Source organism: Genypterus blacodes, unplaced genomic scaffold, assembly GCF_046128005.1.
Source record: "Genypterus blacodes isolate CSIRO-AG114 ecotype Tasmania unplaced genomic scaffold, CSIRO-AGI_Gbla_v1 ptg000021l_1, whole genome shotgun sequence".
Taxonomy (NCBI): Eukaryota; Metazoa; Chordata; class Actinopteri; order Ophidiiformes; family Ophidiidae; genus Genypterus; species Genypterus blacodes.
Genome location: NW_027466834.1, coordinates 10,567,930 through 10,595,334, shown reverse-complemented (window position 1 = coordinate 10,595,334; position 27,405 = coordinate 10,567,930). Strand labels below are relative to the sequence as shown.

The 27,405-nt window shown below is 43.3% G+C and overlaps 1 protein-coding gene across 10 annotated transcripts; it reads left to right on the top strand.

Annotated features, from left to right (window-relative positions):
- The first annotated feature begins 5,090 nt into the window (after nt 1-5,090).
- On the top strand, nt 5,091-27,354 carry ankrd26 (ankyrin repeat domain containing 26). Of its 10 annotated transcripts, XR_012961012.1 has the most exons (45): nt 5,091-5,164; nt 6,630-6,916; nt 7,392-7,506; nt 7,627-7,800; nt 7,982-8,088; nt 8,196-8,333; nt 8,535-8,686; nt 9,098-9,134; nt 9,236-9,308; nt 9,391-9,442; nt 9,536-9,729; nt 12,005-12,191; nt 12,366-12,427; nt 12,511-12,613; nt 12,848-12,952; nt 13,404-13,465; nt 13,555-13,630; nt 13,711-13,755; nt 13,891-14,151; nt 14,291-14,392; nt 14,479-14,549; nt 14,875-15,768; nt 17,534-17,754; nt 17,954-18,181; nt 18,476-18,506; nt 18,633-18,777; nt 18,917-19,130; nt 19,253-19,436; nt 19,661-19,807; nt 20,048-20,510; nt 20,597-21,102; nt 21,267-21,419; nt 21,641-21,816; nt 22,011-22,104; nt 22,271-22,297; nt 22,693-22,770; nt 22,989-23,123; nt 23,277-23,389; nt 23,771-23,912; nt 24,042-24,314; nt 24,399-24,634; nt 24,726-24,963; nt 25,293-25,350; nt 26,542-26,587; nt 26,680-26,709. XR_012961012.1 is itself a non-coding variant. In XM_076142210.1 (44 exons), exons 2-44 carry the CDS (start codon nt 6,717-6,719, stop codon nt 26,793-26,795), a joined length of 7,170 nt encoding a protein of 2,389 aa, XP_075998325.1. In that variant the 5' UTR covers nt 5,091-5,164; nt 6,630-6,716; the 3' UTR covers nt 26,796-27,354. The 10 variants fall into 10 exon arrangements, 9 of the variants coding, with proteins under 9 accessions (XP_075998325.1, XP_075998326.1, XP_075998322.1 ...); XM_076142210.1 differs by lacking the exon at nt 25,293-25,350 and having other exon boundaries at nt 9,104-9,134; nt 26,680-27,354; XM_076142211.1 differs by lacking the exon at nt 25,293-25,350 and having other exon boundaries at nt 17,972-18,181; nt 26,680-27,354.
- Nucleotides 27,355-27,405: the final 51 nt, after the last annotated feature.

The following is a 27,405-nucleotide window of genomic DNA, read 5'->3' as shown; positions in this document are numbered from 1 at the left end:
CTGTAGATGAACACAATTACATTACATTTTATCCAAAACAATATATATAATACAAACAATGTCAGATATTCGTCCACTCTAAACCTAAACCTCTTTCTTGCATCCACACCCACACACATTTTATTGAGCAATGCAAACACGTGTACATAAGTGTGTGCCTGAGAGCCCATTGATCCAACAACATTCCCCCACAGTCCTTTTCTCTGTCTTACTCTTGAGTGTTAGATGTGACCTGCAGATGCACCCCTGCCCTCAATTTCACCACGTTATACACTTAAGTATTCATAGTACATCCTTCCATACCGTCTTCGGGCTGAGAGGGAGAGCAATAACAGACAATTTGTGGAAGGGGATATTTCTGCGTGAACTTCCTGAAAGCTTGTCTCATCCTGTGTCCAAATCAGAGTGTCCTCAACCCTAAAGCCCCCAAGAGTTGTTTTAATTTAGCTTAGCAATGAGGTGCAAGTCCAAAATAATGTCAGATCTTGGATGGAAACCAGCTGATGGCCCAGACAAGGGACACCACTAAACTTCCTGCTTCAAACCCAGTTGCCTCAGACCAAAACACAACTCCGTGGGAATGTTGTGCCCTTGTTCACTTCCAGTTTCATGTCAACAAATCAGATGCATCACAGATATCTTGGGCATGTATAGTGTTGTGACTGACTGCTCATGGCATTTAGATTGCGATTTCAGGAACTGCTTGGCTTTATCATTTGTGCAGGCGTAGATGTTACCGCTGAGATAAATGTGTTTATAGCAAAGGTACTCAGTATGCCTGCTGTGTTGCTTCACCTCTCACCATCAGGATCCTGCTCTGACAACTCTGGATGTGTGTGTGAATGCTGCGTTCTCTCCCGCGCCTCCTCTACACCATTAACATCTTCCGCAGTTTGCACAGAGCCAATTTGTTTCCTGTCAGTCATTTTGATGAGGCATTGATTTGCTCCTCGTGAGACAAAGCTGACACATGTGAGTCCCCACATGGAAAAGCTCCAATCGTGTAGGTTGAACTATGAATCAGAAACAGACACACAATTTCGGCTATTTTCAACTAAATAAAAGCTCATTCTTAATTAGAAAAAGGCAATAAATGACACAAAAATACGCAACATAACAGATAATCAATCGCTTCTTTCACATTCATTTATAGTCAACTGGGGTTCCACCAAGTTCCACAGGAATGGAGGATTAGTGGGTTTGCAGATTGGTTTCAGAATGCGTGTCTAAAGCTGTTTTCACACCTACTTCGCTGACCTTTAACATACTATAACTCACCAATTTTTTTGGTCTGGCTGACGTTGAAAGGGCCTGAAAAGAGCCTCATGAGATGATTAAAGGTTCTGTTGTTTATTTTGTGCAGAACTCGAAGGCAGTGAAGGGTGAAAACACACTCACACACAAGTGCACCTGCGGGGAAAGAGATACAGTAGCTTTGAGCGGCGGTATGCGATTGTTCACATTATTCACACCTATCAGGAAAGGTAGAAGTCATTACACATCCACACCCCAGAGAGATGAAGTGATTCACCTGCAGTATTCTGGCAACTGTAATCAATCCAGTGAGAGATAGTGACAAAGTGAAGAAGATATGAGAGAACATTAACAGGATCTATACTCCCTCTTACCTTTGCATTTGTCTTAAGTAAAGCTTCATTTAAACAGGAGTGCATTCAAATTAGAATAAATTGTGGTACTTTGGGTTTATCAAAGCACATCGCAAATACAATTTATGGTTATTTGTGTTATCAGTAGCAACAGTACTGAGGGTTGTCTCACTGAACACACACACACACACACACACACACACACATACACACACACACACACACACACACGCCACTGAGCATAGATCACCAACAGTTTACCACATCAGTCATCAACCATTACTACGACTATTGTCACTCATTTTTTCTTGCATCCTGCTCCTACATCTTTATCATTTATGGCAGCAGAAGCAAAGATGTTCTGATTTGGATCTGGATCAACTGTTTACTGTTCACTGCAAGTGATATCACATGACAATGAACAAACAGACAACTGTTTTAATGGCAATTAATGCATAAACAATAAGGTGCTTTGTTCATTTATTTCAATTCAGGCCAGTATTTTAGAATGGTTGTAACTTTTATCTGGGGGTTTTGTCCTCAGTGGAAAGAAATAAGAATTGCCAAGAATTGCCAAAGAATAATTCACAAAACCTTAACAGGATAGTTCCTAATAAATGAATGGCAAGAGCCATAGTGTGTGAATAAGAGTACATTTCCAAGATGAGAGATCCTCTGCTACAGAGCTCTTTGCTCCGGAGTCAGAAGTGCAGGATTTATTGAGGAGATGAGCCTGATTATGTTGCGTCAGAAGAACCCGGTCTTGCTGCAATGTCAAATCTAATACCGTAAAAGGTCTCAATAAATTCCATACTGGGATCCAATATTCAGTCGTTGGTTTGTGTAAGCTGGAAGATAATATTTCTGTAGCCCAGCACACATCCAGCACATCCACATCTGTCAAACAGACAGGACACCATGCCTTACTGTAAATCTACCCAGATTATATGAGATATCTTAGACCCACAGAGGGATTTCCCTTCCCTGTGCCTTTTCCATATATAACAGCGATGATATATGGGAAAGGCGCCGCTGTAGAACCCAACAATGTTGAGGAAACACTTGAGAAAATGGTTCCAATCAAGTACATGATTTATGTTGTACACATTTAGATGAATATATACTTCTATCCTTGACTTTATGCTGTCACATACATGTACATCTGTTCAGGGTTCACATTTCCTTCTGCATTTTGCATTTGAATTATAATTGGAATTTGTGTCGTGGCTTTCTTGCTCACAAATTCTTTTATTCCAGTAAATGATGACATTGTCAGCATGAATTATAATAATGCTGTTGTTGCCAAATATTGACTCTCATTAGTGGTCTAAAACAATGCATGACTCCAGTGTCAGACAAGAGGCAAAACAAAATATTCTCCAGGGTATTTCTTTATTGCTTGAGGTTTTATTAATATTTCAACACATATCTAACAAATTTAAAAACTAAATTAAAGCAGATTTTACCAGAACAACAGCCACATTTTGAGTTCAACATAAAACTTTTACTTCCATCCTTCAGCATGACATCTTGTTTATGGAAATTGTGTTTCTTATTGACTATTACAGTCTGATCACACATGACTTGCAGAATTGCTTAATTAGGCTATAATAAAATAAAAACTGGAATAACAAATAGGAGTCCAGTGTCGTTTTGGAACTCTAGGGGGCTGTTAGAAATATATTTGCTGTAATGATTCCCATGTTGTGGTTGTTGTAAAGTGTGTGTGTGTCTGTAAAGTGTGAGCTCTAGCGATGATCCCCTGTAATTTATTTTATGTAGAATCTGTTTAAATAGACATATTTGGATTAAACGATGACATTTACTATATACTACAAGTATTCTTGGAAAATACACATCTCATTATAGATGTACAGCTTTCCTTACATGTGCCACATTAAATGCAATAAAACAGCAATCTCTATATTCTCACTGTGAAGATCGAAAGAAAGTTTTCCTTTCTATCACAAACTAACAACTAACCAACTAACAACAAACATGATATTGTCATCGTAAATTTCGAACAAAGCTATTTCAGGTATTCGGCTGCAGAATAAAGCAATTTTGTGCAGCTGTGGTCTCATGGAGGCAAACGAACTTGGTGCCAACTTGATGATTGGTGTCAGGGCGCTCTGTACTGCTTTCAATCTGCCAACATTTGTATCATTCCAATTATAATCTCTGACATTCAAAGACAGGCAGGTGTAGCTTCTATTCCACAGCCTGCTACAAATTTGGTGGTATCAGTGTTTATATGAAACATAGTTACATGTCAACAAGTGTTACTCAGTCAAGGTGTTAATCTGCAGTATAATTACACTGTCAGGGCTGGATTAATCGGACACAGCTTTGTTTAAATTTGTCTGGCCATGCAGCACTCTCAGTTAGTACAAACCAACATGTCACATCTAGTACCTCTGTGCCCCAGATGCAATATGAATACAGGAGGGAGGAATGAATGCCCAGTGTAATGTCACACAGTCAGTTATGGAAATAAAGAATCCAACATGTAGGAAACATGACGCACGTACATGTCAGAGATTTAGATACATGATATTTCAATTGTGGATTGCATGCAACATGATGATCAATAAAATTCTATTCTATTCTATTCTATTATTTGGTATGGGAAACAAACAAAAAAACTAAAACTGCTTTGGAAAAATCATATGATAAAGTGACAGCAGCAGCACTTTAAACAGGAAGGACCATTTTATTTCACCCTAAAGCTCTTACTATTTATGTCAGTCAACCATGTGCTTTACATCAAGCAACATTACAGCCGATGGACATGACTCGCAATCTATAATTCTTCTAATCTTGAGCATTTCAGTAGCTTCTACTTTCTCTTTAGTTGAAGTTTGTCATCCGTAGCTTATTCATTTCAGTTAATGGTGATACACCTTTATATTCTGGGCACTATAAAGTGTTTATCGTTTCTGCTTCCAAAAGTGAGATTGTAATCATTTTCATCATTGTAATCATAAATTAGTTGAGCAGGACTCAAAATAATTCCACATGGTTGACTACAGAGGTTGGACTCAGTCAAATAAAATAAAATTGAAAACTTTAATGCGGTATAATAACTATGCAATAAAGACTACTTAGGTGGCTCTTTTTATATTCAGTTTGGGGTTAAGACTGTCAGAGAGGAAATTATTCTACCAGATTTTTATCATAATATACGTAAGAACACAAGTTTAACAACATTTGAATATTGGGGGAAAAAATACTAAAGCTATTTTCAATTTTCTTTTGTTTCTCTATTCCTTCAGAGGCTTGTCGGGATGTCCAAACCAAACTAAAACGAGTATTTGGGATGAGCGTTGATAAGAATCAGCGTTGAGAATCATACAAATGTCGCCATCATGTGGTGGAATCTCTGCAGCACAATATTCCCCAAACTTTTTATGACCTGTAAACCAACCCTTAAACACCGGTACTGCTGATTGGTCAGGGGGCGGAGTATTTCCGTCAAGGATATCTGTGATTGGTAAGCGGAACAGAAAACAGCCAGCAGCTATTCAGCTCCTTGAAACTGCTCGGACAATCAACAGGTCAGTCTGAATTTAATATAATATCGCATTTAGTATTTCGCGTGAAAGATGCATTATTTTTAGTTGGAGACTGCATTTTTTTCCAGCTCAAATTATCTTCCAGAGGAACCGTCATCACCATTGATCTGGCGTTTAGCTCTTTGCTAATTAGCTTCGAGTTAGCTAGCGGGGTTAAGCGTGTTTAAGCGTCCACGCAAGCTAACTACTTGTGCACGTCTATAGAAGATGAACGCAACTGTACTTTTTAACAGATTCTGTGTCAGCGCGACACAAGAACTGCTGCGTCCGCCTCTGTCACTATTCAGAGTTTAAATATCGCGGTTTGTGACATTTGTGAAATGACGACGTAGGAGGCGCAGCAGCACAGAGAGGAACACACACAGGCAGACACACACACTCGCGCACACACACACAGGCAGATTAATTTAACTCTCCGGGTTTAATTCATCCTTCCGCACTGTAACGAAGCGTGTTGTGGTGTGTGTGTTTGTGTGTCACGCATTATATGAGAGACAACATCGCAATCTGTGACGCTGTCGACGTCGCCTAGGTTTTCCGACCACTTCGAGCTGTTGCTATGGTAACAAGACAATTATAGCTAGCTAAACATTCTGCTCATAGATAATCCTTGTTAAAATACCGTTATTTACTCGTTTGGCTATGTGTTGTTATATATGATAGTACTTTTAATTCAATGTAAAGTTTCCTTGTAAGTGTCAGGTGCAGCCGAGGACGCCCTGGTGTCTTATTTGAAGGTATAGTGAGGAATTGTGCAGCAGTAGTTCAGCCGTAACCGAGATGACAGGTTCATTAGCGTTGACATCTGTCGTAAGGGCCGAAAGATGATGATGAGTCACTCTCAAAGCTCCATAGTAACGTTTACAGTAAGGGCAGCGTCATTGTCGTAACGCGGTCAGTTCACTGTTAGAAGCAACGCGGTTTGTTTTTTGTTTTTGTTTTTTGACGTACGCTTCACTTTGCAATTTTGCATTTGCTAAAAGCATGCTAAAGCATTTAATGGAAAGTAACCTTGTTTTGTCGTTTTGTCACTCCAACAAGTGGTAAATATACAGAATCAGAATCGTTTCTAATTGCCAAGTAGGTTTTTCTTACTTACAAGGAATTTGCTTTGGTGTTTGGTGCAAGAAAGATATTAAGAGAAACATAGATAACATTAATTTTCAGTACTATATAGAATAAAAATAAAGAGTAACTCAACTTATATGTAGAGTGGAGTATGTAAAGTATAACTATATGTATTTTAAAAGAGCCTAGACACCTAGTGCAAAATGTGCAATATATTCAGTCAAGATTATTCAGGCGGTCCACGCATAAGGTTGGCTCACTTAATTCACTGTGTGAGGTGTCTTTGTCTTTGTCTTTGCTGTATGCATGATATCAAACAGCCAGCACTCTCACCGCGGCTTTAATCACCTCTAACTCGCTTAATACGTCTTATTTCTAGGGATTGCAGCGACTCCTGTGATCCTCTAACAAGTAGCTGAGGGACACGCGGTGACGACACAGAAGCGATGTTGCGCCACCCTATACAATGAAGAAGATATTCAGCTTCACTAAGAAGAAGAAAAACCCCTCTAGCACCCCTGACAGTGGGAGCGTGCTCTCTGTAGGCTATGATCTGAAGGAGAAGGACCTGAGCAAAGTTCACAAGGCTGCATTTTTGGGCGATGTGGCAAAGTTGAAGCAGCTCGTGAAGAAGAATGACATTAATCAGCTCGACAAGGAGAACAGGTATGTGTATCCTTGACTCATTTTAATTTTGACAACATTTTTATTGCATTAATAGTTAAAGGAAGCGTTAGGCTTGTGTAAAATGTATGTGACACCTTTGCTTGGTTTCTACTAACATTTAAAGGTAGGATGGAGTTACCTTTTGCCTTTCAGGAGTAATTGAGTAGTGTAAGTGGAGTTCCTGAGCCAATTTACAGAACAGCTTAACACCACTGAGGCTCCTGTTCCTCACAATCAAAGGAATTTTACTTATCACTACAAAATCAGCAGGAGAGGAATTGGTAATATGTAGTGTGTAAAAGCAAAACCATAAGTTCAGCAGTTATTCTAAGCTGTCTGAGGAATGTTAAACTCCACAGTAAGATAAGTTTGAAAGCAGCATGCAAAATAATCAGAAATGTCCCTTAACGTGCCAGTCAAGGTGTTTTGGTAAGAGCAAGAATGCTTACATGTGGCGACTTGTCATTCTTTACAGAACTGCTCTTCATATCGCTTGTGCCAGTGGACATGCAGACGTGGTTCAGTTCCTCGTGGAAAGCAAAGCCAAGCTTAACCTATGTGACAATCAAAATAAATCCGCCTTAATGAAGGTAATCCTCAGGTTTAAGTCAAATAAATTCTGATGGGTATGGTTGCAACATTCTTCAAGCTTTCATGCATTCTTTGTAAACCTGGTTTCCACACTCAAGTCTATTTCTTTCTGATGGCAGGCGGTGCAGGGACAGCATGAGCGCTGTGTGAACGTACTGCTGGAGAATCACGCAGAACCCAACCTGGTAGACATCAACGGGAATACGGCCCTACATTTGGCTGCAAACATCCCTGCCATCTCTACTGCTATGCTGCTGGTGGAGAATGAGGCAGACATCAACGCCCAGAACAAGGTGACCTTCTCTGAGCTGACAGATCATGTATTCAATCAAACCAACAGTATATGTATGCTACATTAACAACCTTGCAAATTAGAAATGTCAAACCCTTTTTACCACTTATGCCAATGTATTTTAGGAAAAGGCTAAGGCAGTGCTCAGTGTGACTGAATCTTGATTGTGACCCTGTTATTAGGAGGGTTTCACCCCTTTGGCCGTGTCAGTCCGTGAAGAACACATGGAGATGGCTGAGTTTCTCCTCAAGGAGGGGGCTGATGTGAATTTTCTGGACAAAGATCGAAGGTCACAATTCAACAATGCTAAAATTTGTGATACATGTGGGGTCGTAACGTTGCAGAATTGCTCAATTACTCATTGTTATGTTGCTGTGTTTGATTTTTGACATGCAGATCCCCATTAATGTTGGCGGCTGGCAATGGACAAATCTGTATGTTGCAGCTACTCTTGCGGTTTGATGCCGATATCACACTAAAGGATACCAAGGGATGGTCATCTGATGACTATGCAGTGATGAATGGGCATCATCCGTAAGCTGTGTTTTTATGGTTGCTATTTCATCGAGTGGAATATTTATCTATCTTTTTGCAACTGTGTTCTTTTGAGTGAAGCATGTGTTTTTCCTCCCTTTCTGTTGCTCTTTGGATTCACATTTTCATTTATGGACTCAAACTAAAGTGTTAATGTTCTTGTATCTTGTTCACATTTTTTGTTTCCTAACTTTATTTAAGATGTTCCCTCCTCATCACTGAGCACGGTACCAAGAAGAATGCCATGTCGCTGTCACAAGTTTCAAGCAAAAAGAGGAAAGCCCTGTTGGGCAGCCCGTCCCATGACGTTGAAGCCGGCTTCTCATTGGGAGGACCGGCCACCGACAAAGACGGTAGGGAGAGTTTCCATCACATTGAAATGAATTAGTGGTGTGAGGATGTATGTCATTCAAAGATATACCATTGTTGTATGTGCTCACCATTGACCTTTAATATTTTACTCACCCCTCATGCCCTCCCACATCACTGGATCTAGAACACGGAGCAAATGCAGCAGGGGGAGGTATTATTTTACCTGGATGTAGCATGCTCTGCAAACTAGTCAGAGTAAAACTATATAGGGCAAATGTGCTGCACCTGATTGCAAAGGGATGTGTTTCTCTCTAGAGTATGCATGTATACTCCATTCACTACACTTACCATACCATACACTTCCTCCCCTGAATAAGATGCTAAGTATATATGTTGTCATGAAGAAGAGTAGAAAAAAACAACTGTCAATAACTTCATCTGGTTTGTTGCAGATGCAGAGGACAATTCTCAGTCTGAGTCTCTAAGTCGGTGAGTAGCTTTTCTATAACTTGTCTATAACTTCTACTATAGCTGGTCTATAACTTGCGCACACTTAAAATCACTTTAATTTGTTGTCGTTTCATTCTCAGGGTTTCAAAAAGTGCTGGTGATGATTGGCCTTCCTCTGGAGATGATGACGATGAACCACATTTAATCTCAAAGGTTGCTGCTTCTCATTTATGCATGCAAATACAGTCTGTCTTGAAATTCACTCTGACCCTTATTTGTTATGTTGCCTTTTCAGAACGCACAGAAAGTAAACCTAAGGAAGCTGATTGCATCTAAAAAGGGAGAAGGTACAAATAAACTGTTCAGTGCTGTTAACTTCTTTGTGTTTTTCCAACGTCTGTGTTTTTGATAGTGACCTTTTCTGCCTGCCTGCCCTGTAGCAACTCCACAACCCGACAGACCCCTGGGTGGCACTGAATCTGAGTCAGAGAGTGAAGATAGAGTCCAGAGAATCCCATCCCTCCCCAAGGCTTTACCATTCAACAGAGCCCTGCAGCACCCAGTAGCTCCCTCCCCTGCTTCCTTTTCCAAAGCACCCCAGAGATCTTCTGCCCTTCTCCCAAAGAGTTCAATGGTAAATAACTTTTCCCTAACATTTTCCCTTTCCTGCTTTTTTCTGTAACACTTAAAGCAACAGACTGTGGGGCTGAGCAGAGCGAAAGCCGGCCCTCAGAGCTGCCTTCATGTAGTAAAACAAGATCTGACTCTGAAGAGGGAAGTCCAGAATCGGATGACTCTGAGCAAGAAGAGGAAGACGAGGAGGAGGATGACGACGATGAAGAAGAAGAAGAAGAAGAAGAAGAAGAAGATGAGGATGATGAAGAAGAGGATGAAGAGGAGGAGGAGGAAAGTGAAGAGGGAGAAGACGAAGAGAGCCAAGAAGAGCATGAATGTGAGGAGGAGGAGGACAACTGTGTGGGCTCAGTCGCAGTCAACACCACCAGATCTGAAGATGTGCTAAAGCCCCCTGTTACCACTGCCCTTAACGTTAGCATTGATACTCAAAATGTTCCTGCTACTGACATGTCTTGCAACAAAGAAACTAATCCGAGTCCTATAGGTATAAAAGATGAGAATGAAGAGGCTCCAGAAAATGCTGACAAAACAGAGAGTGAATGTAATGACAACGTTGAAAACGCTGAAACGCCCAAATTTGTAATGCCAGTCGCACTCGGTATAGAGGGAGATTGTGTTGTATCAGCCATAAGGGTAGAGGTAAAATGTTCTGATGAAGAGGAAAGCTTTGGGAAGGAATGGTCATCTAATCGAGGTTCAACAGCGGGCCTCATAGCATCCAGACCAAACACAGCAAATGATCCACCTAGCAAGACCAACCAGGAAAAGTTTGCTAGAGGAAAGGAAATGGATGACGATGACCTAGATACAAATTCCTGCTGTGATAAACAAGACATTAGTGATACCATGTGGAATGATAGTGAAAACGATGAGGTTAATCAAACTGTGAAACTTCGACAAAACACAGTATTTAATCAAACAAGTATAGTGTCGGAGGATAAAGTCGAGAGTCCAGTCGGTTCTCCTGAGGTAGACGAAGGACTGACAAATGAAGCTTTCCAATCTAAAAAACACAGGTCATCGTGGGGCTCTTCGTCAGACGAAAACCAAAGTGATAAATGTGTCTCACCCAAAGATAAGGTGAACACGGAAAAGCCTGAACAGAAAGGAAACGAGCAGACATCAGATTTGCTTCTCAAAGGAGCCACAAAAAAAACATTGCCTCCACCAAATGAAGATCCACTGGAGTCCTCATGGGATTCCTCTTCACCAGTGAGGCCATCTTCAACAGATAAGCCAGTGGTAGATAGCCATGTCTTGTCTTTGAAATTGTGTTCATTAAGCAAATCTCAGTCTAAAAACAGACGGGTCAAAGCAAAGGCAGATGAATGCAGATCTGACTGGGATTGTTCCTCTGAAAATCAGGACCAAAATGATTGTTGCCCCTTTACCAAAGATGAAGGGCTAGAAGTTACTGAGTCCCAATCGAAAGGAAAATTAGACTGTCAGACACATAATGAAGATAGTTGGGAAGATGATGAAGATGAAATTGACGAGTCTAAAAAGCCAATCTCTCCGATTGAAAATCAAGCAGGAAGGCCACTGCACAAACTGCACAATGCTCCCACTGCATTCTCTACTCATCAGGAAACAAAGGTGGATGAAGTCGCCGACTACGGTGAAGCTGATGTCAAGAGAGAGGAAGAGGTTGCTGGTGTTCAGCACCGTGACTCAAATTCTAAGAGGTTTTCTGATGAAGACTTACCTCAAACTGACATTGATAGCATTGATATAGATTCACCTGCCAAGCCAGAAAGCATGGACAAGAGAAGTTCAGAGCTCAGAAACAATGAAGAGCGCGTCATGCAGGTAAAGCAAGTGTTGTGTAGCGGAAAAAACAGCAAGTAGTTGTTTTGTGTCGCATTTATTGTCTAGTTGACATTTTTGAGGTATTTGTATTTTTTTTGGTTCTGAATGAGTTAACAGCTTTCAATGAGATTAAGTTTTTTTTATTTTGGATTTGGAGTAGAAAGTACACTGGAGTTTGAATGGAGTTGTGAATTGGCAATCCCAGCTGGGTTCATCTGAATGCTGTAATGGATTATCTTAATTGCTTAGTGGATAAACACCATGAACTGAACCAGACTGAAGTCTTTTTCAAATTGTCGAGGGAGTTTTCTCTTGCCTTCTTGGAGAGCTTCAGGAACCATCTGGAACTATTTGTTTTGTGGGCCTGTAAAGCCTTTTGAGACATTTAATGTGATATTGGGCCAAACAAATAAACTTGAAGCTGGTATTTCATTATGAACAAATGGGATTACTTTGTTACGCAGCTCGAAGATTCGACTTTGGACGACGACGATGATGATGACGACGATGATAATGATGGAGAGGAGAAGAGAAATGATGATGAAGAGGACGAGGAAGAAGACATCAGTGATGAGACTGATGAGGATGGAGACCCCCCAGCTCCACCCACACCAGATTATGAGAATGGAGTCTACAAAGATAATAAAAGAGGTAAGGACTATGTGTTCCCCCAGATATAACTTCACAAACCTCCTTTGTATCTTCATCTTTGGTCTCGCAATATTTTGGGATTTAACCATTGAATGTTATTTTCATGAAGTAATGTCTTAAGCTTATGATATTCCATTTTTAGAGTTTTAAGTTGTGTGTCGTGTGTGTCCATAGATTTCCTCTCTGAGTTGGGCCTAGAGAAAGGAAGGGAAGAGCAGGATTCATTGGACTCTGAGGTACTGTAAAGATGTGTTTTGGAACCCCTTGTAGCATCGGATCCTTTTTCCCACACAAGCTCACAGACTGTTTCTTCATTTAGTCCCTATCGGAAGATCCAGATAAACCTCTTGATGTTAATCTGAGCTCACATACTCAAGAGGCTCAAGAGGAGATGTCCACTGTTGAAGAAGAGAATAAAAAAGGTATTTTCAATGTTGTATAACAAAAAGCAAACAAATCATTCCAGGCACCATTCCATGCTGCAGAATGAGAACTACCTTTGTGTCATAATCATAAATGAATGGCACCTACTAATGTTTTGTCTGTGCATAACGGTTCAAGTTGTATTCTCAAGTCAAATGTGTCAATGTTGCAAAACACTGTGAAGCCACCAAGCCAAACAACCTTTCCAACAGATTCTTACATTTCTTTTGTAGACTTGTTTTATATTCCCTCTTTTTTAAGAGGGGAAGGAGGCAATAGGATGGCAGTTCTAGAGCATCGGAGGAGTGTAGTCAGGACAGGAGCCTGCCAGCTAGTGGGTATGAGTGTTTGTCTTGCCTCAAAGGTCTGAGGAACAGCATGCTTATCATACCAGAGGCCTGACCATCACATCATAATCGCCATAAGAGAATGCATGCAGCATACACCCTGCTGACCCTTCATCCTTGAAGCCCAACATTCCAAATTTGGGTGTTAAAGGGTCACAGGTTCCTCTTTAACAGCTCTTGTCTTGCTTTTGTCTCAGAGACGGAGATGGTTCCTTGAAATATGTGACCATGGCATCTTTCTGTGTTCTAAACTAATAAACTTGTCTGTTGCCCAACCATGCATCTTCATGCTAATTAACCATTAGCTCTATTGCATGGACAAAGCCATTGACAGCATTGTGGTGTTGTACAGCAAGCTACCACGCATACTCATTCAACTGCATCCCAATAGTTTTTCCGTTTTTAGCAAATGTTGTGGTCTAAAAAACGTCTTCTCTTGCAGCCAACAGTGGTGATGATAGCGGTGACGAACTTGTTCCTAAAGGTGCTGCTATGGACAAAGAGGTAAGCTCAGCAACACAACGCCATGGAGAATCATTCAAATGGTGATCAACTGGAATCTGCTAATTGTTTGATTGTTTCCCATTGACCAGAGTGAGAGGGCAAGATGGGAACCACTCTCTGTTTTAAGCAAACTTGAAGGAGAAAATGAACAGAAGACGGGCAAAGGTGAACATTCCAGACCCAGACTAAGACTTGATTGAGGTTAAACACCATTGTTAAATATTGTTATTGTTTCTGTTTGACAGATTTAATGGAAGAGCTCGGTCTTGGTAATGTGGACGATCTTGAAGGTGAGGTGAAATATGATTAGACGTTCGTACATTGGTAGCTGTAATTCTACTCTCATCCCAGTTTGTTACCCCTGGCCATGTTATCAAGCGATGATAATACTCGTAAAAATGATTTATCGCTCTTTGCTGCTACAGATGCGTCAGACTGGGACTCGGCCAGCACTGCCAGCAAGAGAACGCTCCCCGGTCGCAGAATGGTGTCCCCCGGGTTGGAGGAGCACCCAGAATGCTCCACTCCATCTGTCCAGGACGAAGATATCTCTCCGGCCACGGCCCCGACGACGCACAAGCACATGGACTCAGGCGAAGGATTGCCCAGCACGCCTCCTCAAACTGTGCCACAGCCCCAGCCACGTGCAAGGAAGATGTTGCTCCCGAAACAAGAGAGCGATGACGGTAGAACCATTTGATCTTTCTACGCATTTCCTTCATATCTTTGTTGGGTAGATTATACCTATACTTGTAGTAGTAGTAGCAGCAATAATAATTATATAAACACTGTATTTTTTGTGTTCTCTATCGGATTTACTTTCAGAATCTGATCTGGAATCGGACAATTTGACCTCTTCTTTCAGTGCAGCCAAAACTGACAATCAGCTGTCAAACACAGCTGAGCATCTGGCAACGGTTGGACCAGGTAGAGCGTTCGTTATTCTACTACTTTGTGCTTGTTGGCAAACGCCCTGTGCTTTAGATAAATACTCTTTATCTTCTTCTTTTTAGGTTCTGCTAAATGGCCTCCAGTGGCAAGAGATAATGAAAGTAATATGAAGTCTGACAAGCAGCTACAAGAGGTGAGGAAAAGACCCCGGATATTCTCTCTCCCACCACAATGTCACATATCACCATCATTTAGGTTTTACACTCACAGGAAAAATGTCTCTGAATGGCAAAAGGAACATATTTTGGCATGATTCAAACTAAATATCTATTATTTCAGTCAGATTGTAAAGATTGTGACACTTAAGTTTTTAAATCGTGCATTTCCTTTTGACTAATCAGTATTTGGGAAAGATTTTGAACTCATTTTACCATTGTATATATTTGCAAAAGTCCAAAATCTATTGTAGAGTCAAATCCAGGTTTCTGCATTTGTCTTGTCTATCCATGCCATCAAAGGAGAAAGACGATGCAGTAGACACAGGTGAGGTAGCGCTGAGTAAACCGTGCTTCTCTGGCCGTGTGGGCTCTGACAGTGAAAAACAGAATGATGAGTTGGGAAATCAGCAGACTCTTGAGAACAGAAGTGAAGTGGTCGATGGCGTTCCGTGGGAGAGACGTTACGAGAAACTCTGGGTAGCGCTGGAAACAAAGGAAGCAAAGTCTACCTTCAAGAATGTCGCCGGTGAATTGAGAGAGAGGTTTGGAGAAATACTAAGGTCAAAGACACATACTGCAGATGTTAATGCTGAGGAAGAGCCGGAAAGAGCGGAATCTGCTTTTCCTGAGGAAGCATCAAGTGATGAAGATGAGGGGGATGTTATTGTACGCCCCACGGCTATGGCAAGGAGAACTGTCCTCCTGACTATACCCGAGCAGAGGGAGTCTGGACTTGAAGACACTGTGACCGAATCTACCAACAACTCTCAGTGCGAGGACAGGAGAACCCACCATGAGGTTAGCACAGCTCATAGCCCAGATTTACCCCCTGATGATGATCTGGAGGAATGCAGGTCTCCATCACCACAGTTGCCAGGTAACAATGCAGAGAGCGAGCGCATCACTGCCACAGATATTCCAGACCATCACAGCACACCTGCGTCAGATCTCCACCATAAGGAACATTTGAATGACCGGGCTAAACTCGAACCACATCGCACACCACAACTGGAGCTTTCTTTGAAGGACAACGCAGTCGAAGGCGACAAAGCTGAGAAGAACCATAGTAGATCAGAGGAGGATCCAGATGAGTCCAGCCACATTCAGCCCCTCTCACTTAGCATACACTCTGCTGCTATCCCAGATGTTTCCCATAAAGATTTGGAAGAGGACGTGGAGAAGTTTAAGCAGGAGGTAGGAATGCCAAAAGTTGTGTTCCCGGGTTTTGGTGAAGGGAAAAGGCTGCACTCTAGAAAGAGGTAGTGGACCGCTGTCTCTCACTCCTGTAGTCACTCTTAGATTGCCTCTCTTTCTCTCCATTTCATTTATCTTCATTTTCAATAGATTTGTAGATGATCTCTTGAAAAGGCCCCAACCATGGCTGTAAATGGTGACCTCTGTTTATTAGATGTACATTTCCTGTGTGTCACTCACTACCTGTTGTAGAAAGTTCAATCTTGCATGTTCCCTCTGAAACAGGTTCTATATAGAGGACCTCAAAGTCATCATATAATTCAACAAATGTCAGTTTAAGCCATTCTGCACCAGACTGAGGAAGGATTTGGTTCTGTTTGCTGTTTAGTCGGATGTTTTTTGTATTCTATATTGTAAAACCACGCTGTCTTTGCCCTCTTCTCCTATTTACTGACTTTTTTTGTAATGCATGGTCTTTGCATGACTACATGTTGGTTAAACGTGTATTATCTAGTCACTGTAGGTGATGTGGTGTGTTCGAGCCTTCTTTCGCCTGGAAAGAAGAGCTTTTGTGCTGTTGTGGATTGTGTTGACATGCATGCTTGGTTGAAGTTAATATATGCAGACATTTCTCAGACGATTTGAGATTCAGGGCGAACAAATATTTGAACACAAGTTTGGCCAGCCTTTGTGATGTTTCCTGTTTCTCTGTGGAAGATCACAGCAGGACATGTTCAGCTTTCCCAAACCAGAGGACAATGCCAAAATACATTTCATTTAAAGAACATATATTGTAAATTGCTGCGTATAATGCTGCGATGTAGAATAATGCTGGAATGTGAAGATCGTTTGCGTTGTTGAAATGGACTGGAAAAGAAGTCAATGAGAAATTATTAAATCCTGTTTTCGCAAGATTGTAGTTTGGGGGATCACGTTTTTAGAGAGAGCATCGGTTTTTCCTTATTAAGATCAGAACATCCAGGGTTTTCCCAACCAACATACAGCTCATTATGGGCAGCAACAAATACAAACGAACGAGACAAAATAACGACACAAGGCGCAGCGGAGGAAAGAAATAAGTTTGTGCGCCTACCTGATTTGTTGCCCGCAGCAGGGACACACAGATGTTCACCTGTGACTGCGTCTCTGCGTGACACACTGACGCCAGGAGAACACCTGGATGGCGTCAGGTACGATCCTTTAATACGAGAGCGCTCGGTGGGCGAATTTACGGTTCCCATATCTGTTATCAGCGCTCGTTATCAATATTTTCCTGACGTCATACAAGCCTTGTGCGAGTGTCACCTGCGGCTGACACGCCCCCCTGTTTCACTGCAATCCGATGTTAACGGACCTCAATCCGGAGTATGCAGACATTTTTGTAAAAAAGTTTTACAAGAGCAGGAAGGTGAATTGCTCGCACGATGGCAGTAATAAACACCGGCAATGAATACACTTACATTCATTTTAACTAGAGCAAAGAGCCTTCAGGCGTTTCTACCTTTTCTTGCCAACCCTCCCATATCACATCATCTAAAAACCCTGAGACCCTGACATCATTGGGAGAATCAAAATGCATGGAATGTAACGACTGACCGTGCTAACGTGTAAGGTCTCCTGAGGAAGGGATGACTCACTGAATTATGCATGGAAAGGTACAGGTACCTGCTCCCAAACACATCTTAAAGGCTGGCCCAACCTGCTTCACTTTACATGAACTCTTCTCTCATCTCTGGCCATCAAACACTTGTTGTTGTCCTTTCAGGTTGACCAAGAGAGGACCCAGAGTGCGATCGCAGCGCAAATCTCCAGCGTGTCCCGGAATCCTGGTGCAACAGTATTGAAAGGAATGCATACAGAGAAACCTGAGACCGGGTTGCAATGCCAAAAAGAGATGTCAAGTCCAAGTGGAGCAACTCCAAAGGAACAGCAGCCCACAGCCACTGGCAGCGCTGTGCAAACACTGCTCTCTGACAGTCCAAAGAGGTACGCATTGTTCTGCTTTTGTATGATTTTTGATTTTCTATAATGGTGTTAGCAAATATTATAAGAACAAATATTGAGCCAAGTTTCTTCAGTATCATCTGTACTACTTCCTTTTAATGGGTTCTTGATGAAGCGATATTTTTCAGGGCACCAAAGTGTAGAGAGACGTTCATTCATTGGGCTTGCCGTTGATTACTAGGTTTACCGCTTTCCATAGCACCAACGGGCCACCAGAGCTCTTGCATCTCCCGCTCCAGCAGACCAGTAGCTTCAAACAGGAAGGGGAAGCTGTAGCTGTAGAGGAGACCTCACAGGTCAGAGGGGCCCGACGCAGCAGAGCCCCTCAGACCAGCGTCCATGTTAACGGAGACCCTCTCTCTGTGTTTGACGATAGCACTTTAAGTGAAGTGTCGGACGATGACGGAAGGTATATATGCAGGATGCTTCTCTTGTTTCACTTCTGTCTCACTAACATTCTCTCTCTCTCTCTCTCTCTCTCTCTCTCTCTCTCTCTCTATCTCTGTGTTGGTGGTGGATAATGGTCAGGACATTGTCTTGACCATTTTCTCTTCTTTCCTCCCAAACCACAGAAGCATGACTAACCCTTAACTTTGTGATAAACAGAACAGTATGCTGCATTATACCATCGCACTTCCATTTCATTTTCCTCGCCTAAAATTCAGAGCTTATGAACATGTGTGTCTTTTTTTTCCCCGTTCAGGTTATCATCTGGAGATCAACACAAAAACGAGGTAAAGCAGTTATTCAATTTGTAAACTAAACAAAATTAAAGCCATTAAAGCATACTTGCACACTTTTCTTTGTAGAGAATGAGAAATGGAGCCATGACAACGCAAACTTCTTGTGTCCATATTCAGGCCCCTGGTGAAATGGAAATGGCAGAAGACTTTGATGAGCTCACTCAGTCATCCGACACAGCCACCGATGACATCGACTCTCCAACCAATTCAGGCTATCGTCACGCTTCCCTCCTCATTCAGAAACTCGACTCCACCACCTTAGGTAGTAACGTAGTGGCTTCAAATACTGATTTATTTAACGATGATCTGTTTTTAAATCACCTGCTTAAAGGTTGTTGTGTTTTCTATCGTCAGTTGAGTCTAAAATGTGGACAACTTGAAGGTTAAATAATATCTATTAGATTCCAGGAGCATGGTGAAGCTGCAGAACATTTTCCACGAGTATGAGCGCTCCATCCAGAAGACCAGGAGCCGCCATTGGTACCTGACTGAGAAGGTGAATCAGATGGAATTGGAAAGGACTGAGTTGAAGAGCTCTCTGGAGGAAACCAAAGACATGAAGTCCGTCCTCGAGCGCAACCAGCTGGAGTTGCAGACCGAAGTCACAAACCTCAAGTGAGCACTGCCTCTCAAACGACCGCTGTTTTCCTTGACACCACCTCCTGGACCTCCCTTCCTATATTGTACGATGATACATGGTCATGTTTCTTAAATTATGTTTCCCACTCTTGGTACAGATTCCAACTGAAACAGGAACAGGAGAATCGGCGCAATGCCACCATGATGTACAACACCAGCAGGGATAAGCTGAAGAGGATAGAGGAGCATCAGCAGGTGGAGATCCAGGAGAGACAGAAGGTGGAGCTCACACTCAGGAACCTGGAACTGGAGAACAGAACACTCGCCAACAACATCAAACAGGTACCAGCTCAGGCATTTTGCTGTCTGCGTTTGCCAGAGTACCAGGAAGTGGGTGAGCTGGTTGTGACTTATTTCTAAATGCATTTCATCTTAGTTTTACTGAAACAAACTAGCTGAAGTTCATCCCTTTGTTTGAAAGTTCAGCTGCAGGTCTATTCCCACATTTAGCAACTTCCATTTGGTGTATGTGATTTTTATATTGGTGACTTGTATCGACCACTTAGCTTGAAGAAGACCACAGTGAGACCCAGAGGCTGCTGGCTCAGGAGCGCAGTGCACGGACCCTGCAGGAGAACCTCCTCAACAGCCACCTCCGCAAGCAGCAGGAAATGGAGCAGGAGAGCAAAATCCACCTGAGCAAAAGCAATGAGGTATGACCCATCACCATGGTTACAGTTTTTAGTTTATCTTTATTTGAGTTGTATATCCATGGGCACCTGGTTTGCACTTTTCCTAATCCTCTCTATTTGTTTGATATTTACACAATTACAGTAAAATATTGAAGCTCTTTGATGTTGGGCTTTTAAGAGAAATCTGTGGAGAAATCAATGTTGAGTCAATCCTGTTGTCATGGCAGCCTCATTTATTTGTTTCCATTTGTTTGTGTCCAGGCTCTGTCTCAGCTCACTGAGGCCAGTGACAGGGAGAAGGAGCTGCTCCAGCAGTCAGGTCTCTTGAAAGAGGAGTTGAGCATCCTGAAGTCAGACCGTGAACGCTCACAAGCAAACAGCAGGTTAAAAGAGAGCCACCTTGTGGAGGAGAACGAAGTCCTCAAGGAACAGCTAGAAGATGCTCGGCGAGATCTTAAATTGAACAATGAAGCTCTGACCCAAGCTGCCTTCAACTACAATAACCAACTGGCCACCCTAAAGTCCGACTTAGCCGTTACAACAACCCGTCTGGAAAATGAGCGACAGGCGCGTGAGACGGCTGATACAGAGGTGGAGACGGCTCGGAACCGCCAGGTAGGATCCATACAGGAAGCTGAGCGCTGCCTGGCGGACAAAGCTGACACAGAGAGAGCCTTGCTGCGGGAGAAAGAGGATCACCAGCGGCTCAAAGACAAACTCACAAGTAAGTGGTGGTAAGAACTACAATAATCGTCAAAAGCACAACATCGTCCTGCCCTGGTGTGAAACATCTTGATTTATCTTCTACAGGTGAAGCAGCTAGTCAACGTGATACAGTGAGCAGCCTCTCCCAGAATTTGTCCAAGGCAGAGGCACATGCAAACAGCTTGGATAATGAGCTGCATCGGGCTACGCTGCAGCTGACGGAGAAGGGCCTGCTGCTGGATGTCCTGCAGCGGGAGAAGGACCAGGCAGCTGCACGAGGCAAGGAGCTGGAAACGACTCTGCAGGCCGAGAGGGAGCAGGTCAGCCGCGCCGGTGCACGTCAAGAAGCTACACAAGAACGGCTAGTGCAAGCTCAGAGCGAGAGCATGTTACTGCGACAACAACTAGAGGAGGCTCAAAACAAAGGTGTGGCGAAGGAACGGGCTGTGACGGACGCTCAAGACCGCTTCGGTGACATGCTGTCCAAGCTTCGCTCTGACTGTGATGAAAGGGTGCAGCTTGTGGAGGAGAAGAGTAAGGATCTCGCCAGCAAGGCTGCTGACCTCCGAGAACAAGTGTACAAGTTAGAGGAAGAGAAGAATGATAAAGAGGTAACACTAACATGGAGGTGAAGAAGGAATAGGCTTCTTCTTCCATCAGGCCTGCTTCTAGATTTTATCACGTCACGCACCAGAATTCAGGATCTCTGTCACTGTCTAACCAAACCCTGTGCTCTTCTGTCTCTGTCTCTGTCTATGTCTCTGTCTCCGCACAGTCCGGTCTGCGGCAGCTGCAGCAGGAGCTCGCTGATTCGCTGAAGAAGCTGTCGATGAGTGAAGCGACTCTGGAGGTCAACACACGCTATCGCAATGACCTCGAGGAAGAGAAGTCCCGGCTCCAGAAAGAAATAGATCGAGTCAAAGAGAAGGTAACAGGAGCGGGCAGTGGCACCTTGTGGCTGCAGGGTATTGTGGGAAATAATTATAAATCAAGCATCTTAAACTAGGCTGGAGATAAACAGTTAATTACTCCAATTTAAAGTAACAGATCGTCGGCAGTGACTGTGAGACTCCCACACATTCTCTGAGTTGACAGTTCGGTTTCCTGTTAACTCTGTGATCTGATTGATCTTCTGTCTCTCCGATGCAGTTGCAGGAGCGTGAAGACCAGTACGTGCAGGCTGAGAGGAGAATCAACTCCCTCAGGGGCAACGTGGACGCAAAGGAAAGAGAACTCGGCACCGCTGCTCAAAAACTCCAGGAGGCGCTGTCGACCTCAGCAGGATCTGACACCACCATCAAACAGCTGGAGGACGCTGTGCAGGGGTGCGCTCACACACTCTGTAGATCCGCCCCACGCAGCACACGGTGCAGTCTGCACACTGGGAATTGATTGATCATATTTGCTGAACTCGGCTCATGAGCATTTGCAACCACAAGTTCCAAACTCCACATAGACAACAGAGTGTTAATGCCTGTGAGGTAATGTTGCTGTTATACTTCTATGTGACGTCACACAGGCTGGAGATCGAGAACGCCAGGCTGGAGGCTGCTGCAAAACAACAATCCCACAAGATCGAGGCATTACAGAAGGGAGCCCAGGAGGGTGCCATGGTGAGTGCCGCTAACATAAACCCCCCCCCTCCCCCTCATCCTCCTTATGATCTTGCTGGTACAATATCTACTTTCAGATAGAATAGATTTGAAGACTACATTGATACCGAGTAGCTCTGGTTGCACTACGAAGTGATGTCATTTGAAGGTGTTTGGTCTCTTCCAGCTGACTGACGGCTCGCCTGGAGGAGGGGTTGGTATTGTAGATGTCGGCTTAGTTTCTCTGCGTGTGTTCTCCTCTGTTTCTCAAAAAGCAGCTGATTAAAATACTAAAGTGCCGTTTGTACAAGCAACTAGACCAGGGCCAACAATTAATCAAGCTTGGTTTGGTTTGGGGGTTTCCTGGGTGATGGTATCATACTGTACGTTTGCTCCTGTTAAGCATGTTCTTGGTGCGTTGGGTCTTCTTGCTTCTTTGTATCTGCGGTTGCCTGATGCATGTGACTCTCTTCAGCGTCCTCCTTTATCTTTTCATAAATGCCAAACACACATGAGTGAAATGTGACGCCCTGTTAAATTGAAGTATTAAATTTAGTTCTTTAAATAAGGCCGATTCTTATATATTCCACGTATTTCTTGTTTGTTTAGGTCAGAAGTCATTTGGAGGATTTGATTACAAACCTCCAAAGCAGTAAAATGACTTTGGAAGACCAACTCAACCAAGAGGTGGGTGGCATATTTGTTTTTCAGTAATCTAATCTTTAACTCCAGCTAACTCTCATTCTCACCTTTATTTGTTACTTTGGTTTTATATTCATTTTGACATAACTTCAGTCCAATCTGACTCTTAAAGCGGTATCATGCTTATCATCACTCATCTTAAATTAGATTTCATCCATGTATCAAATCTGAAAATAGTGACTTATGACTGCTTTTCCTCTAAGGTCCAGAAGCAGAGCATGCTGTCCCACACAGCCCAGGACTCTCAGGCCCTGTGGGAGGAAGAGATGAAGAGTCGCTCCAAGCTGGGCCTGCGTCTGGCCGAGCTCGAGAAGGAGAAAGGAGAGCTGAACACTCAGGTTCTTGTTTCATTTCTTACTCTGTTTCAATTGTTTTTGAGAAATGCTTAGGAATAACAGGGAAAGTGTGAGATAACGCGCATCAGGATACGATACAATGTGACGCAATCCAAGACTTACTAAAGACTTACTGATCTGTGACTTGTGTTCCAGGTGGAGATAGAGAGGATGAAAGCCTCCAAAATGGCCGAGCAGAAGTCTGCTAGCGACTCCCGACTGGATCAGGAAATGAAGAGAAACACAGATCTTCATAAGGAAATGTACAGGTGACTCCTACACTCTACACTCCTCACTCCTGACTCCTCCTCACTCCCTCCTTCCCCGCTGCAGCATAGCCTCCTGCTATAGATGCGCATAGAATCCAGTAGAGCACAACCATTCCTGACTACGGTGCACCAGTATGTACGTATGTGTGTGTGGCATATGGATGTCATTTGTTTTAACACACCATTGTTTTATTACTTTTGGCTTGGTAATCTGGGTTTTAGATCACATCCCCATCACACTTCTGTTGGTCTCGGACAGCAATTTCACTCAGGAGAATAAAGTCTTATCTTATCTTGTCTTGTGAATTTGTTTGCTTTTTATTGATGATTGAGTATCTATGCTTATAGATTCATTTGTTCATTAATTCATATTTGTTCCAGGCTGCGGAGTCTGTTGAAGACTGCAAAGAAGAAGCTGCATGATCAGGACTCTGGTGGAACAGAGTTTGGCTCTCCGAGGAGCAGGATGGAGTCGGGCAGACACAGCCAGGCTGAGGGAGGCTTTGGGCAAATGCAAGAAAAGGTTTGATGCAGCACTTAGGGTATAGACCTTTAACTGAGATCTGTGTCCAAACTCAGCTTGGGACCTGTCAAAGATCTGAGCAAACACTGGCCCTTCATCGCTGTCTGACTGTTTTCCTTTCCCTACCAGGTGGATGATCTGCAGGGCCAGCTGAGGAAGGAAGCCTCTCATTGCAGTCAGCTAGAGAGGTTGAACAGGGAGCTGAAAGAGGAGCTGGTCTCTCTGAAGAACCCGAGCCACAATAACGACCAGCAGGAGAGGAGCAAGAGGCAGCTGGAGGAGGAAATTGCGGGCGCGCGGCGGCAATTGGAGAGTCAGGCAGAGCAGTACCGGCGTGAAGCAGAGGAGAGGGCCCGCCAGGAGGTACTGCAGAAACTGGGCCAGGTCAATCTCTTCCTACAGGTAAGAAATCAGTTGGGTACATTCTCATAAAAAGTCTAATAAAGCAACAGTGTGACTCGCTATTCATTCTGCTCTGCCTCTCAGTCCCAAGCAGCTTCCCAAGATGAAGTGGACCAGATCAAAGCAGCCAACGAGGCCAACCTGCGCTCCCGGCTGGACCAGGTCACCCGGGAGCTGGAGAAGGAACGGGGCCGCGCCCGCAAGTCTGAGCAGGACAGCCTCAGTCAAAGGGACACGACGCGCACCGAGCTGGATCGGTACCACCACCTCTACGACGAGGAGCTGCAGCGCCGCAAGTCCCTGGCTGCTAAACTAGACAGGTAAGAACATTTCAGCGCTCGGCCTTCAGTGAGTGAGTGAGTGTGTGTGTGTGTGTGTCTGGAGTGATGAAGCTGTCATTCTCTTCCACAGGTCCAACAGTCGACTTGCAGAAGCCAATTCCCTGTTGCTGAATGAGCGCAGCAAACCTCTCTTCGCCAGCAGCTTTGCAAATTCGGGCCTTGGAGGGCCTCCGCTGGGCGTGAGCTCCTTGGGCTCCTTGGGCTCAACCACACACTATGGAGGCACCCGAGGGCCCCTCACCAAGAGCTTAGGCCTGGGACTGGCAGCCGAGGGACAGGGCACCAGGGTGGAGGACTTACTGTCTGAGGTCTGCACCGTCAATCACTTTACAAGTCCTCTTTGAAGATGATTTGATTTCAGTGAATTTCATTTTCACTTCCTTTCTTTTACTCATATTATGTTGTGATGAACTAGGACGGTATCTAGAAGATTCACTGTGTTCCTTTGGTTTTATCGCCCATCTTCTTCCAGTTTAATAGTTTGCTGGCAGGTTGGTCGTGTGGTCTCACCTCAGAAGCTTCAGTTATTCTCTCCTCTGCTCCCCTGCTCTTATCTCTCCTTCAGTCAGTTTCTCCTCTTCATTACAGTAGAACGTGACACTTCTTGACCTGTCTATTCTATTTCTCAATCATGCAGCTTCTAGCTCAAAAGTCTGTTTCTCACCTGTCCTCTCTTCAACCAGACGCATAAGAAGGTGTGTAGTTGTGTTTAGCTCGGTGTCTACTTGGCTGCTGCTCCCCTCACTCACCCTGCTGCTGCCCCCTGTCTCCCCCACGCTTTACGCAACCATAACTAATACTAATACTAATACAGCCTGTTTATAAAATAGATAAATAAATCAATAAGACTTTCTATCTACCAGGGAAATTGATGTTTTGTCTCTTATGTTCATAGTATTTGCCATCTTGCCTCCTTTCTGATTATGATAACTTTTATTCACCTGCTTCATTGGACAAACCTGGATTTAAGGACTCCAGGCAACTGCTAATGTTGCTATGAATCTAGTTTGGGACTTCTCCTCCCCCTAGTGGCTGACAGGGGATGTGCAGCTTTTAAGTCACATTCCAGGCTCGGGCTCATTGCTTTGCAGAGCTTCATCCTGGTTCATGTTTCAGCAGTGACCTGGATTAAAGTGTTACGTGTCCCTCAGTTACTCAAGATATAATATAGTGAACTCTTAGTGACCTGCCTCATTAAAATGTTGTCATAACAGATGGGTATGATGGCAACAACTATGTTTTTATTATTATGGAAAATCCTAATAGAAAATAATTTGATGTAGAAGTGAAGTAGTTTGCAGGAACCCCGGGTTTTTCATTTGGGAAAGTGCCAGGTCCAGTCTTCTTTTCCACTCTTCCTCCTCCTCTTCCCCCTCCTGCTCTGCTTTGAGTTGGCTTTCTCCTCACTCTGAGCTTGTCTGGTTGAGCAGAGATCATTTGCACTCTTAAAAGAAATCTGGACCCTTTCATCGTTCGTTTCCTTTAAGTCGTCTTCTCACATTGTAGTGTAACATCACTAATATCAGATATCAGCCTCACTGGACATCAGCTAATAGGCAACTAATGATGACAGAAAAATAACTCATACATTATCTAATGCATGTATGATCGTGCATCGTGCAAGGTTAGAAATAAAATTGTTAATTTTCCACCAGCAGTGAGATGTAATCAACCTGCAGAGACTCCAGACTGAAGCAGAGCTTGTGTTTTGCATGTCCTGCTGTGATTGACACGCTCCTCCTGTGGTGTTTTTGCAGTATTCAGTGTCGGTCATTGAATATGCGCTGCCATTTATTCTGACGTGGTTTGGTGTGATGTTTGTCTCTGTCTCTGTTCCGCCTTACGTCCGTTTACACGACTAACCGTTACGCTCTGGTCTCTTCCAGATGCAAAGTGAATTGGCTCGAGCCACGTCAAGGGAATTAAACAAAGGTGAGTCTCAAGGTCACGTCTTACCTGATTTATCAACAATGTAACGCAGACACAGACAGATAATCCTGGTTTCTATCCGGCCCCCCCTTCAGCTAAGGCAGAACTGGACAATGGATCGTCTCCTGGTTCCTTCGGAGTGGAGCTGGACCCACTGCTCCGGGTCAAGAAGGAGTACCTGGACGTACTGAAGAAGAACTACAGCATCTGACCGCACGTTGCACCTGCTCCCACACGCTCCCCTTTGTGCTGCAGCCAATGAAATTGCTTCCTCACTGCACTCGTAATCCTTTTTACTTGCACTTTTCAACTCAGGAGCAAATGGTATGAAATTGTCTATATACAATATATCTATTGTCTTATTTTCTCCATGAAAGCGTTGCGTATGTTTAAACTTTACGATCCTGACGAGTATTTGTTCCTCCTGTCTGATCTATTCGACCCGCAACCGTTTATGTATGTTTTAGCACAATATGTATATAGATTTGTGGTTTGGATTTTAATGTGTAAATAGGTTTAAATAAGATTTGAATTGAGTAGTATTGGATTTGATGGATTTGATGCTATGAGAATAATATTGCCAAGACTTTTTACCGGGCACATGCCACTTCTCATCTGTCTTGGTCTTATTTTATTACACTTAATGGAATTATTTTATTTATTGTTTTTAATTGAACATGATATACTTGAATACGACGAGCTAGAATTCTATCTGGTTATTGATTTATATAGACATATATGATAACTGTAAATAAATCCCAGAAAACCCAGGGTGTGTGTGTGTGTGTGTGTGTGTGCGTGTGTGTGTGTCTCGCGCTCTC

Bases quoted from the DNA above. Each gene is read 5' to 3' on its own strand.
- ankrd26 (XM_076142207.1), top strand. From the start codon at position 6,717: ATGAAGAAGATATTCAGCTTCACTAAGAAGAAGAAAAACCCCTCTAGC. The intron at 7,801-7,981 runs GTGACCTTCTCT...CCCTGTTATTAG, and splicing joins ACATCAACGCCCAGAACAAG to GAGGGTTTCACCCCTTTGGC. The intron at 9,135-9,235 runs GTGAGTAGCTTT...TTTCATTCTCAG, and splicing joins CAGTCTGAGTCTCTAAGTCG to GGTTTCAAAAAGTGCTGGTG.